The 14527-nt window shown below is 38.6% G+C and overlaps 1 protein-coding gene across 2 annotated transcripts in view; it reads right to left on the bottom strand.

Moving 5' to 3' along the window:
* Window positions 1-887: 887 nt before the first annotated feature.
* irak2 (interleukin 1 receptor associated kinase 2) overlaps window positions 888-14527 on the bottom strand; it is a 39715-nt gene continuing 26075 nt past the window's right edge. The window contains exons 7-14 of one of the 2 annotated variants that reach the window (XM_033036783.1): window positions 14045-14159; window positions 12479-12594; window positions 10380-10590; window positions 9337-9399; window positions 8518-8685; window positions 4507-5311; window positions 3154-3279; window positions 888-1149 (exon numbers count right to left, since the gene is read on the bottom strand). In XM_033036783.1, coding sequence (XP_032892674.1) covers window positions 1145-1149; window positions 3154-3279; window positions 4507-5311; window positions 8518-8685; window positions 9337-9399; window positions 10380-10590; window positions 12479-12594; window positions 14045-14159 — 1609 coding nt within the window. In that variant the 3' untranslated portion in view covers window positions 888-1144. The remainder of the gene's footprint in view (window positions 1150-3153; window positions 3280-4506; window positions 5312-8517; window positions 8686-9336; window positions 9400-10379; window positions 10591-12478; window positions 12595-14044; window positions 14160-14527) is intronic. The other variant, XM_033036784.1, reaches the window with a different exon arrangement.

Genomic DNA, 14527 nt, shown 5'->3' with positions numbered 1-14527 from the left:
CTACCGGAATATGTGAAAATTTTATCGTTACCGCGTCGGGTTTTTTTTTTGCGAAGATGTGATTATACACAAACACATCCAAGATCAGACTTTTAATAGTTAAAGAGATATGATATGGTTAGGATATATATATATCCTAGTTTTTCCCAGTGATTCTCAGAAGGATATGTTGGAAAATCTCAAAATTCATTGAAAAAGATTGTTCTAAAATAGGGCTTGAAATCAATAGCAATAAAACTGGGTTTTCATGTGTCATCTGAAATCAAGACACAAGTTTATAATTCCTTCAGAATGTACATTAATTGTAGCAAATTAGATTTTATGGCACCAGAAAAAATATTTAGGTGTCTAAATCAATCTGTGGATGGGTTGCACGAGTAATAATTAGGTTGTCAACTTAGAGTGAAGTTTGTGCATTTTGTTAAAAGCTACTATTTCTAGAAAGCTAGAATTTAAAAAATTGATATTTTCGAAGTTTTTTTTTGTGATTCCAGGCTTTAGATATTCTTTGATGCTTAATGAAGCATACCAAAATATTTTAATGGAACTATATTAAAAAATATTATTAAAACTAGAGAACATTTTCTTAATGGCATTAACAACTGAGTTTTATATTCCAAAAGTGATTGTCTTGAACTTTTAAAATTGGAAGTCCAGATTACATTATCAATTATTAAAAAATGTATGGGGTTTTTAAAGGGCTAGCGATAGTATTGTTACCCTATTTTTCAAGTTTAGTGGCATCAATTTAGAGGAATTAATTGCTAAATATAAGAAGTTTAACTCTTTTAGGACTATTGTTAATGATGATGCTTCTGATATTCAGGATGCTCCAAAACCTGCGAAGAAAATTCAGTCAGCAAAGCAACACAACACATTTTAGAGTATTTTCTGAGTGTCATTTTAATGGGCAGATCAATGGAAGTAATTTTGTCTTAAAATGATAGTTTGCATCATGTGGAGATAACGATCCTTTAAATGTGAAAATGAACAAAGTATTAGTAGTCATTGAAGCACATAGACACAACCTTTGGATACATTGAAAACAGTGCCTTCACCCTTCATCTGGCTTGAGTGCATAAATTTGCAGTAAGTTTTGTGGTTTCCATATTGCCACTTGTTTTCTGCAGTGCAGCAATCCGGTTCATTCTGTTTAAAAAAAAATCCAACATTAAGCCTTGAAGTTCACATTTCAAAATAAAATGATAAATTGTGGCATTCCTCACTAACACTTATTATAGTTTGTAATCCTTACAAGCAATTATGAACATGTAAAAGTTGCCGTTTCTTTTTATGGGGAATATACTATTCCATGTTGATTGGGATATGATTAGCAGGTGCAACTAATCAAAGTAATTTGTAAACCTACATTAGTATATTCAATGTGAGGGCATATTTTTACACTTTCTCCTTTCAATCTTAATTTTTCCCTAAATTTGGGATTCACACAAGGCCACAATAAGATTGGACAGAAGACCGGCCAATTACACGACAAATTGCATGGATATTGTAATTATTCCCAGAAGCTTTAAGTCAGGGGTTCCCAACCTTTTTCGTCCCGTTTACCCCATGGAACTTTAACAGCGCATAACAATGTTATTTCACTTTTTTATGAACTAATGATGTACAGATCAGAACCAAACATTGTCAGCCAATGAGAAAAAGTGTGTAAATCTAGAATCAACAAATCTACCCCCTGGGGAGGCGAAATATACCTCATGGGGGTAAATTTACCCCAGGTTGGGAACCCTTGCTTTAGGTGAAGTGGTTGTATATGCCGATTCCACCAGTTTTTATTCTAGAGGTGTTAGTGGGGAATCTGGGTAAACTCATTGCTAATATGCAATTTCAATATAAATCTGCCTTTGCCTCACTCAGGTTGTAATTTCTTAATAACTGCATGTGCTGTTTTGCAACTGTTCAAGAAATGAGAGATTGCATTACTTCCACTGCTACAACATATACCAGTGATCTAGCATCGGATCTTGCTGATCACTACAGCTTTTTAGGTGAGGTTCTGATGCGAGGTTGTTGATCACTAATATATGAATAATAATAATAATAATGGATGGGATTTATATAGCGCCTTTCTAATACTCAAGGCGCTTTACATCGCATTATTCATTCACTCCTCAGTCACACTCGGTGGTGGTAAGCTACTTCTGTAGCCACAGCTGCCCTGGGGCAGACTGACGGAAGCGTGGCTGCCATTCTGCGCCTACGGCCCCTCCGACCACCACCAATCACTCACACACATTCACACACATTCACACACAGGCAAAGGTGGGTGAAGTGTCTTGCCCAAGGACACAACGACAGTATGCACTCCAAGCGGGATTCGAACAGTCAATGTAATTCAACAAACACATACACCATCCTGGAATTTATACATCATATTCCCTGTCTGAGCTAGGCCACACCCGTACTCATTAAGAAGAGTTACAAGCGTGAATAAATTAAAAAAGGATATTACAAAATTTTCAATTGAACCTTTAAACACTTGCTGACATTCCCCACAAAAACAGATGCACCTTCATGCAATGATTGTGCAAAAAAAAGTGAGGAAGATCACTTCCTTGTGTTTGTGTGGGAGTACTAAATAACATGTCTGAAGAAGGGTTTCGGCCCGAAACGTTGCCTATTTCCTTCGCTCCATAGATGGTGCTGCACCCGCTGAGTTTCTCCAGCTTTTTATGTGTACCTACTAAATAACATGTCTGATTGGGAAGCGTAATAAGTGTGTTTTTGGCAATTTGCTTGCAGACATCATTGTCATTCCACACTTATTGCAATAATGAAGCTAAATAAAGTTAATCAGTTACTCTAAATATTCATGTTTTAATATTTAGTCCATTTGTTGATGAATAACATCTAAAATACGTTCAAATGTTACATTGATTCTTTTGGATAAGAGACATTGAAGTTCATGCATGACTTCATGGAGGATTAACTGAGAAAGGTCCTCTGTTCATTGTCCCAGGCCCACCATGACACCAACCCAGTGATCAGACAAATTCAAAGACACAGTTAAGGATAGAGGGAAAACATGTTGTGACAAAGGTTAAAATTATCTTTAACAATTATGGCAAGAAACTACTCCCTACAAGAGAGGCCTACTTGAATGAATCTAATAACAGCAGCCAGCATACATACCCTCTGTTACAAAAGTTGTTGAGAAGAGCTCAGCACTATCGATTCTTCCTTCTTCATACAAATGTATTTTATCTAGCAGTTTCTTTTTGTGTGGACAAATCTTAATATTTGAGGAAGACAAAACTACTACGGCAAAATGAAGACAGAAAATTAGTGCTGTGACAGATCCATATGGGTCCATAACATAAAATAGCCACTTTAAAATTCAGGTATTCTCTTCCTTGTTGGTAGAACTAGGACTGTTCTCAGAGATTAGTGCTGCTTCACCAAACTATTTGAGCATTTAAAACAGATTATTACAACAAAATCATGTCTCTGTGAAGCTATACCAAGAAACATGTTTATTCATTATGTCTGGGTAAGAATCCTCTGAAAATTATTGGACAAAAAATTAAAGGGTCCAAACTTTATATGATCACGACTAGCCCCCTTCAAATCAATTAAGATTGAAAATTTATAGGCTTTCAAACATTAAAGTTTTAAAATATGCAGTAATTAAATATATTTTTCTGTTTTGGCCGCTGATCAGGTATGACTGACGTTGAGTACACAAATGTCCATTCAACAGTCCTTGCTCAGTTACAGCCTGAGTTAGAGGCCTGAGCACGCTTTCTGTGAGTTTTCCCACCGTGTAATCTACAGTCACAACAAACTGGATGTAAGTAAAGGCACCTTTATGCTTTTCTGCAAAGCCTTCGCAGAGCACATATTTCTTAAGGCAAAGCACCAGCTTTACGAGCACAATTTCAGAACAGAGGCCAGTAGCCATATTAAATACAAACATCCATAAAAAATAATTACAACAATGTTCTCTAGAGTGTCGGGACTCTCCTAAACAGTTGCTTATAGGACTCTGTAAATGGATGAATGCTCTACCACTTATTAGTATTAAGTGACTTAACAGTCACATCCTATAAATGAAAGAGCAGCATGTGCCATTTTGCAACAGAGACCTAGCACCTTAAACTTTTTTCCCCCATCATCTCTGGAATGTTGAGACTGCTCAATGCTGCTAGAGTCAGGTTATGTTCTTGACTCAGATATGCTTCTTAAAGAAATGTAATTGGGGAAAACGGGCTTGTTTTGCCTTTATTCAGACACTAAGTTTGATCTTATAAATCATATCAAAATGTGCCATGGCATCAATCAAATGCAGAATGTTTACGATGTTTGTTTTCTTAGATTCGGACCTGGTTGTGTTCAGGCACATTTGTGCCGCTGATTCGTTCTCCAGTGATGTGTGTTGGTTGGGTATATTGGGGCCATGTGTAAACACAAGAATTTCAAGAAGCAAGTGCAAAAACATTTTAAATTATGTGCACGTATATCTAATTTCATAGAGCTGAACATTACCTGGACTCGTACCATTGGACAATCCCGGAAAATGTTCCAGAGAGTGCTCAAATGCACATGCTTCATCATTTAGCTCATTGATGTTAAAGCTCTGTTGAGAAGGATCTCTTGACGGGGTTGTGTTCTCAAATCCCGAATTGTTTGTCACCCTGTCGCTTCTTTGAAGAGACAACATAGGGGAAATGTCAGAATTGCAACAGTAACTCTTTGAACAATCGTAGTTGGCTCCCATGTGGTTGAAATGATATGCTGTCCTATCTTTTGGATATGCAGGAAATTCACAAACACCATTTGATGCAGTACTAGAATAGTCATTTGGAACATAACCCTTTGAGACTCTGCTTCTTGAGTGAGATAATTCTCGAAAGAAAGTACTTTCGGTTTCTATAGGATCCAGGTTGGACTTGCAGTCATGTGTATTGGTTTTTGAATTATCTTCAGTTCTGTTAGAACAAGAGCTGTAATCACTGCAAACACTCTTTATCTTAACCTTGCATACTTTGCAAGACAATAGGTCATGGTGGTAACAAAATATATCTGACTCGTCAGATTCGCATGGTAATTGAAGCAATTTTGCATCAGGTTCAGAGTTTCGTTGTAAGTCTTTGAAATTAGTTGCGCTCTGCGGTTGTAAAGACTTTATGTCATTATTGGGATCTAGGAAAGGGGAAAGGATCTCTGTATTTTCCCGTGGACATAAGGCCAATCGATATAGCTTGCAAGCAACGTTTTCTGTCTCCTCAGGAGAGCTGTGCATATCATGATGTTTAAGGTCATGGTCAAGTTGCTCCAGCATAGAATAAACCTGTGAAATGCAGACAAATCATGTCAAATGTGGGGGATGTCAGTTCAGAGGAATTTAACACTTTTTGACTGCATACATCAACAAGATGTCCAATCTATTCTCTAAAATGTTATATTCAACCGTGGCAAAATACCATTAAAATAAGAAATTTTAATTTCCAGTGCTAGCCACCATTAAAGTTGAAAATATGCTTCCTCACTCTGAGTCAGCTGGCTTATAAGCGTGATCAACAATTATAAAAGACTAATTCTGACAGCTGTGAACAATGCAGTATTTTCAAAGTTCTCTTATTAGGTTATATATAAATATTATTATAGTCACGCAGCACGGAATCAGGACTGCATGACTGCCTTCGGCCCAACTTGCCCATCTCACCTGCCCACATTTGACCCTATCCCTTTAAACCTTTCCTGTCCGCGTACCTGTCCAAATGTCTTTTAAATGCTATTATAGTATCTGCCTCAACCACCTCCTTCCATATAACCACCACGCTGAGGGAAAAAAATTACATCCCGAGTTAGAGGCCTGTTTGTGCTCTGAGTTATCCCACTGTGTACTTCACTGTTACGACAAACTGGGTGAAAGTAAAGGCGCCTTTATGCTTTAATGCAAAGCTGTTGCAGAGGATATATATCTTAAGACAAAGCACGAGTTTTGCCAGCACAATTTCAGAGCAAAGCCCAGTGACAATATTAAATACAAAAATGTTACCCCTCAGATTCCTATAAAATCTTGACTCTCTCACCTTAAACCTACGTCCTCTGGTTCTTGATTCCCCTACTCTGGGTAAAAGACTGTGCCTTCACTCTATCTATTCCCCTCATGATTGTATGCACCTCTATAGGATCACCTCTCAGCATCCTGCGCTCCAATGAAATAAAGTTCTAGCCTGCCCAGCCTCTTCCTATAGCTGAAGCCCTTAAATCCTGGCAACATCCTCATAAATCCTCTCTGCACTCTTTCCAATTTAACAACATCTTTCTTATAGCAAGGTGACCAAAATTGAATACAATACTCCAAATGCGGCCTCACTAATGTCTTGTACACAACAGTAACATAACATCCCACATTCTATACTTAATACTCTAACTGATGAAGGTCAATGTGCTGAAAGCCTCTTGACCACCCTTTCTGCTTTTTAACCCATAGGTTCCTCATATGTTACAATTTAAGCAGACATCTCATTTTCTGCACATCCAGTCAGTGTGTATAGGTTTTTCGCTTGGATGGTGATTTTTATCTGCAACGAGCTGCCAGAGATGGTGGTAGAGTCAGATACAATTATGTTTAAAAGGCGTATGGATAAACATCAAGGGATTAAGGCAAATGGGATTAACATGTACAAGGCCAGCTGGAAGGGCTTTTCTGTACAGTACGATTCTATGAACGAAAATACTATTTAAAAGACATTTGGACAGTTACATGCATAGGAAAGATTTGGAGGGATATGGACCAACAGCAGGCAGGGGGGACTAGCATAGATGGGGCAAAGGGCTTGTTTCCGTGCAGTATGGCTCTATGATTCAATCAATATAAAAGGAGATTGCACTCTCAGTCCAAAAGCATCTGATAGATTTAAAAAAACAATATTGTAGATATAAGTGAAGACAAGATAAAGTAGTGAGAAAGTTTGTGTTAAGTGTTGGGGCAATAACGGTCTTGTTTGACAGTACTTTTCATTGAGTTTGGGTACCTTTGTGGTTTCTTAGCTGCCATGGAGCAAACATAGAATCGAGAGAAGTTTCAAAACTGCTAAACTTGAAGAGGGTGTTCTGCAATTCTTCCCACATGTTTGACTTTATCAGGTCGAAGAAGGCACTGTCAAATCCACAGGGCATAGTGAGAAATTCTGTGTATTTGAATGGTATGATTCTAGATATCATTGCAGCAGGGCCTAATTTTACGTTTGAAAGTAGACATGGAAACTCAAATGTTTGTCCAGTAGGGATATCAATGCTTGAATTTTTAAAGCACAGCATAATTAAAGATGCAGTATTACAATAAATTACAGTTTACAACGTTTACCCTATAAATACTTGTTGGCGATTAATTTCTAAAAAGGACTACAGTTTCGCCACCTCCAACGTGATCCCACCACTTGCCACAACTTCCCATCCCCTCCCCAGTCTGCTTTCCGCAGAGATCGTTCCCTCCGTAACTCTATGGGCAATTCGTCCCTTCCCACCCGAACCACCCCCTCTCCGGGCACTTTCTCTTGCAACCGCAAGAAATGCTACACTTGTCGCTTTACCTCCCCCCTCGACTCCACTCAAGGACCCAAGCAGTCTTTCCAGGTACGGCAGAGGTTCACCTGCAGCTCCTCCAACCTCATCTATTGCATCCGCTGCTCTAGATGTCAGTTGCTCTACATCGGTGAGACCAAGCGTAGGCTTGGCGATCGCTTCGTCGAACACCTCCGCTCGGTTCACAATAACCAACCTGATCTCCCGCTGGCTCAGCACTTCAACTCCCCCTCCCATTCCAAATCCAACCTTTCTGTCCTGGGCCTCCTCCATGGCCAGAGTGAGGACCACTGTAAATTGGAGGAGCAGCACCTCATAGTTCGCTTGGGCAGTTTGCACCCCAGCGGAATGAACATTGACTTCTCTAATTTCAGGTAGTCCTTACTTTCTCCTCCCCTTCTCAGCTCTCCCTCAGCCCTCTGGCTCCACCTCCTTTCTTCCTCATGCCCCCCCCCCCCCCTCACATCAGTCTGAAGAAGTGTTTCAACCCGAAACATTGCCCATTTCCTTCGCTCCATAGATGCTGCCTCACCGGCTGAGTTTTTCCAGCATTTTTATCTACCTGCAGTTATAATTCAATAGGTTTATCTTGGCTCCATTTTCCTTTACTTCCCTTACTTTTGATAACATACAAAACATTAAATATTAAATAGAACACAAAGCGCTGGAGTAACTCAGCGGGTTAGATGGCATCTCTGGAGGATATGGATCAGGTTGGGATCCATAATACAGTTAATTACTAACTCTGATATTTTCTTTTTGGTCCCCATCCTAAATCTCCTGGATCTCATTTTTCAATCCTCTTTTAAATTATTTCCCTCCCAACCCTCCACTTTTCAAAGGTATTAGAAATGGTCGATAGCTGTCTACATTGTCCCATCTTCTAAAGTTTCCCAATCATCTATTCCAACAGCACTAGTTTGTTTATCTTACTATAGCAAAGCATTTTTATTTTTAATTTACCTCGTTCATCTTGGGTTTCATCTTTTCGATGCACAGACAGGCAATTACAGCAAACCTAATTGCAAAACTAAGAGAAAGTAGATCACCGTTTCTATCCAGATACTTCTGACAAATTTTATTTGCTGTTTTCTCTGTATCCGTCTCCAGCTCTCCCAACATGAGATCTTTCTGTTTATCACAAAGATAAGAATGCAGTATTTCAGGAAAATTAGAATCATTTTCAAATATTAAAAGTTGTGCTTGTTAAAGGAAAAATGCATTAATACGATGAAAATAATCTACTTTGTCAGAGTTAAAATATATTCAGAGCACATTTGCATAAGGTTACCTCTAAGGCCACAGTAAAATAGATTCTAAAATCATTTACATGATGACTAGTGTTTTGAAGTAAATAATTGAAGGAAGAAATAATTGGAATGTACACGCAGCTGATTAACAGACTTTCTCGAACCTTAGTGCTGAGTGGTCTTTGTCATCTTGCCTACATGCTCATCTGTAGTTAGCCAACTGAGGTGCTGAGTGTCAATAAATTTAGTGATAACTCGAGGAATCAAATGACCCTTAAATTGAATCTAAAAGAGATGGGTTTTGTGGACCGAATCAGAAGAAACCTCATCTCATTTGCAGTTGGACATAGTCAATCATCTGAAGATATCCACTACTCAATGAATTGTAAAGCTTTTTGTTCAATGTCAAGATGGTATTTTGTATAAATAGGATAGTAAACTACTGATTAATACATTTTGTCTTAATGCTGATGCAATAAACTTATTATTTAACCAGAATGGTGTCAATGTGCATCCACTTGCGTCTTCTTACCAGTAATGCTGGTTGTCTGCCCTCATCCACTGCTTTCATACCAGTCAGAATTTCAGAAAGAACCTGTGATAAAATTACAAACATAATAATGAATTTTACTGTACATCTTTAGTTACTTTTATGAATTACAGAAAAAAGCTAATTGATGATATAATCATCATAGTTTTAATATTGAACATAGTGTGTTTATTGTACTCTGTAAAGAATAAAGAAAGGGGCAGTTATATTCTGCTTACATGTGGGTTTGTGTCAGTGAATTCTTCCTAATTTTAGGAAAGAAAGCACTGGGTGGAGTCTAACCGTGAGCAGACTGGGGAGGCACCCTGGTGCATGGAGTTAAAGTTGGAGCAGTGGCTGTGAGAGGAGAGGGACAGCACGTTCGTAGGTTGACATATCCATGTTGTTGTGTCCATAGAGTGTGCTGCTGGATACCCTGCAGTAGCCTGGGGATCACTTGGATCAGGTGCCACTGGAGGCTCAACAGAGGTCAAACGAGCACAAAGATTGTACACGGCCTGCAGCAGCGTGGAGCAGTGGTGGAGGATACCGATATCATCGCCAGGCCTGGCCGACCCCTGCAATTCTGACCCAGTGCCACCACTAGTACAACGGGCCTTTGAGGCTAAATTAAAACACTGTCTTTTTAAGAACTTTGATCTTGAAGGATTCAAGATGGTGCCGGAAGCATGGTGGCTTTTCTATACTGCCCAGTGTTCCTATACTCTTGTTCTTGGGTATGATTGTGCTTATGTATAGTAAATATTTCAGTGAATTGTATGCAAATAAGAGATTTCACTGTAGGTGGACAAAAATGCTGGCAAAACTCAGCGGGTGAGTTTCGCCAGCATTTTTGTCTACCTTCGATTTTCCTGCATCTGCAGCTCTTTCTTAAACAGAGATTTCACTGTACCCAGCTACGTGACGATAAAATACCATTGAAATCCAAAATGCTTAAAGCCAGTTCATATTATACTGAATGAAACCTCACCCAAGATTCTAATAATTTAATTGATATGCAAATACATAGATACATCATCACTTACTATTCCAAAACTAAAGATGTCAACTTTTTCTGACAGACACCTGTGTCGTATGAACTCATCTGGTAAGTAGGCTAGAGGACGCTGTAAAGCCGTGGTATTTAGTGTGGTGTGGCTGTTGATTTGATGAGCATCTGCTCTAAGAGGGCCAATCGTCACCAATCCAAAGTCGCCCAGTTTTGGTGTAAAATCTTCATCTAGCAGAATATTTGAACTATGAAAAGATGACATTTTAATTAAATATAATATTAATTAAACAAGCATAATATTAAACTTCCATGCTATAATATGGTACATTCTTGAGTGTTTTAATACTTTGGCTATAATTACCATTAAATATTAAATGTAAAACAATATAAATACTATTAAATATTGCATACTATGAAAATGGATTTCCCAAAATCCCAATATTTGATAAAAAATTAATAAGTATGTTTCTTTATTCAGGAAATCTCATCTCTGGTTTAAACTGCAAAGCTCTGGATATGTGTAACAGAGACTATGTTATGCTGATTTTAAAATGCATCACTTTCATCCCAATGGTCTGTAGGTTATGCTGAGATACACCACATTTTAACAGTGCCCTCTAAAGTATCTATGGCATTACTCAACAAGATAAGGAAATTTGGTGAGGTGAGATCAAAGGCTCAATAATTGATGAACTATGAATGGGGTGCAAGCTATAAGTGAAGCAGATTTGGGGATATAGAGATATTAATGACATCCAATTAATTCATGCAATTGTCCAGCAGATAGTTAATTCATGCAGCCTGTGTGAACATTGAGTAGAGACTACAAGAAGGATGACCACAGCACTGAGATTCAGGAAGCCATTCAGGGTTGGAGAGTTCAGGGCACGTAGGAGATAAGAGTTCAAGGAATAAATACTGTTCATACAGGAGAGAAGGCCAAATTTCAATTCATCAGGCACTTATAAGAAAAGCCTGAGACTAGTAAATTTAACATTGTGGTCGGCAAGTTATTGGGGTTGATTAGGGATAGTCAGCATGGTTTTGCGTGTGTGTGTTCGTATCTGGTGAATTTCTTTTTTTTTTTGTAAGTAACCAACCAAGAGGGATAATGTAGGTTGGGCCAGTTCAGCAAGGCCAGACCGCAAGCAGAGAGTTGTAGAGCTAGTCTAGTCCATCACAGACCAGACTTCCCACCATTGATTCCATCAACACTTCCCGCTGCCTCAGAAAAGCAGCCAACATTGTCAACTACTCGTCTCACAGCGATCCTTCCTTCCCCCTGCCACTTGGTGCAAAAGTTACAGAAGCTTGAAAGTGCACACCAGGCTCGGGTAAAGCTTCAGCACCTGTTATCAGGCTTCTGAACAGTATTTCCATAAACTACAGTGCTGTCCAATTCACCTCAACCCCATTATGGCCATTTGGCTTTGTCTATGGAATTGTTTGGCTACAATGCCAAGTACTACATTCTGCACTCTGTATCTTCCCCTTTGTTCTATCTATTGTACTTGAGTTTGATTTGGTTGTATTTATGTATAGTATTATCTGATCTGATTGGATAGCATGCAAAACAAAGCTTTTAACCGCACCTCAGTACACGTGATAATAATAATAAGCATAAACTTTAGATGTAAAGAAGAAGAAAAAGGAGAAACCCAGCAAAATGCTTCTGGGAACTCAGTGACTTTTATGGGGATTATTTAGAAATAGTCTGAGGGAAACATATAATGCTGCTTCAATGATATTTAAAAGCAAACAAACTTTCAGTAGGTTACAATTTTGTGGAAGAAAAATGACTGTGTGGGCAATAAATCAGATGGCTGACCAACATCCAGTGGGGTTAATGCCTTTCGGAGTCGAGATGTCAAATCAGTGAAAACAAGCTTAAGATTGGCAACACTCCACACTTCTGTAGATTCCCAAAACTCCAGCCTGGAAATTCAACCATGATCAGGTGCGGTAAATGTACACTTTCCATTCTGCTGTCGAATTTCAAAATCTGCGAGGCGCATTTAGGTTCACCTTATATCTTTAGTGTTAACTGACATGAAATCTTAAACATTATTTTTCAAATTAGTACAAAAGTAATTAGACTTGGCGAGTCAAAGTATATGGGAATGACAGTTTTACCTTTTTATATTTCCATGTATTAGAGGCGCATCACAATGATGCAAATATTGTATCGCTCTCGCCGTTCCAACTGCAATCTTAAGACGTGTTTCCCATAACATTGCATCAGCAGGATTCTAAAACACAGGACATGTTAGCCTGGCAACTGGATTAGTGGGGAAAAAAAGTGCGCGACTTAAAAAAAAAAAAAAAAAAAGTAAATGGCAACCTGGGTCATGTTTTGAGATTTATTCACCAATTTCCTGCTGAACGATCCACTGGGCAGTTACAGTTGCTACTCATGCTAATGCACATTCCTATCATATTTCACACAGTTGATGATGTTATCAATGTGCATGACTTACCAATAGAAAAATTGGATCGAAAGATCATGGCATCACTATTAAATTGCAACTCATTAAAGAGTACATCATGCTGACAGTTTATAAGAATACGATCTATTCCCCCCCCCCTCCTCACAATAGACTATCATTTTAGACCATAAGCCACATGCGTAGAATTAGGTCGCAGCCCATCAAGTTTATTCCACCATTCATTCATGGCTGATCTGCCTGGCGGTCCTACGAGTCTGCCTCGACCAATGATCACCCACACAGTAGCTCTAGCACTGGGAAGGGAGAGGGAGGGGAGACAAAGGAGGAATGGGAGCAGGGGTACTTTCTAACTGTAAGCGGCCTTAATGTGGGGACTATTTGCATACCTTGGGTGTGCAAGCAAAGAATTTCACAGTGATTTGTCCCATGTGACAATAAATATTAATTCATACTATCCTACACGCTAGGGAAATTTTACAGAAGCCAATGAACCTACAAACTGCATGTCTTTGGAATGTGGGAGGAAACTGGAGCACCCGGAGAAAACCACAAGGTCACAAGGAGAACGTACAATCTCCGTGCAGACAGCACCCGTTGTCAGGATCGAACCCGGATCACTGGGCCGGTAAGGCTACTGCTGCACCACCCAACTGTGGAGCATTAAAAGCATTTTCTGTTCTTAATTCGGATTTCCAGATCTGCAAGTTTTTTCCCCCACTGTTTATATGATAATTATCGGGAGTGCTGATGAGATTCAAGTGGATTAAAAAAATTCAGTGACATTGGTCACTGACAACCAGGAAAGTTCTTTAGCTATTGTATATAATATTCATTAATCCAAATTTCAAAAAAGTACATGCTCAATTGTAATCATGTATAGTCTTCCCGCTGACTGGTTAACACGCGACAAAAGCTTTTGACTGTACAACGTGACAATAAACTAAACTCAAACTCAAACATGGCCATAAACAAATTGGTTACTATTTCCCTGTACAACACTTCAGAAAAGTTTTTTGTAAACAATGTTTTGGAGGATTTATTACGATTCTGCTGATATATTATTTTACCCTTCAGTGTTTACTGCAAATAGTTCTTACTGCAAATAGTTCTTAAAGCTGTTTATTTGCATTAATTGGATAAGAGGGGAATCCAAATTAGTGTGTTTTACTGTAGCATGATTATTGACGAGTTATTCTAAAATCATGAGCATGCTCCAGTTTATTTATTTGAATGAAAAGGAGCAGCTGGCTACCTTGCACTGAAGCTTGTTTTCAAGGGAGCCGTTCGGCATATACTGATAAATAAGGCAATAGGAATTATTTTCGGCACAGTAGCCTTCTAGCGCCATAATATTAGAGTGTCGATACCTGAGGAAGAAAGGGAAAATCAAGAGTTCAAAACTTAATACAAAATCAATACTTCATGAGACATCACTCTAGCAGCAAATCACTCTCCAAATTCTTCTCCCTTGGGCAAATTCATTTCTACTTTGTACATCTCATTTAGAGGAGCCAAAAAATACTAGTGTAATTTTGTTGTTTAATCTCTGTGAAGGGTCCATTAGATTTGAAAATACCCAGAGTACTGTATTCAAAAAGGGAGAGATGGAGGGAGAAAGTTGAAAACTGTAGGTCAGTCATCTTAACATTGTCAAAGGGAAAACATTCAAGGCTATTATTAAAGACATTAGAGCAGCGTCCTTGGAAAAGATAATCAAATAAAGCCTGTGTGGTTT

Source organism: Amblyraja radiata, chromosome 18 (assembly GCF_010909765.2).
Source record: "Amblyraja radiata isolate CabotCenter1 chromosome 18, sAmbRad1.1.pri, whole genome shotgun sequence".
Classification (NCBI taxonomy): domain Eukaryota; kingdom Metazoa; phylum Chordata; class Chondrichthyes; order Rajiformes; family Rajidae; genus Amblyraja; species Amblyraja radiata.
Note: the sequence above shows the minus strand (reverse complement) of the source record. Positions and strands in the feature narration are given on the sequence as shown.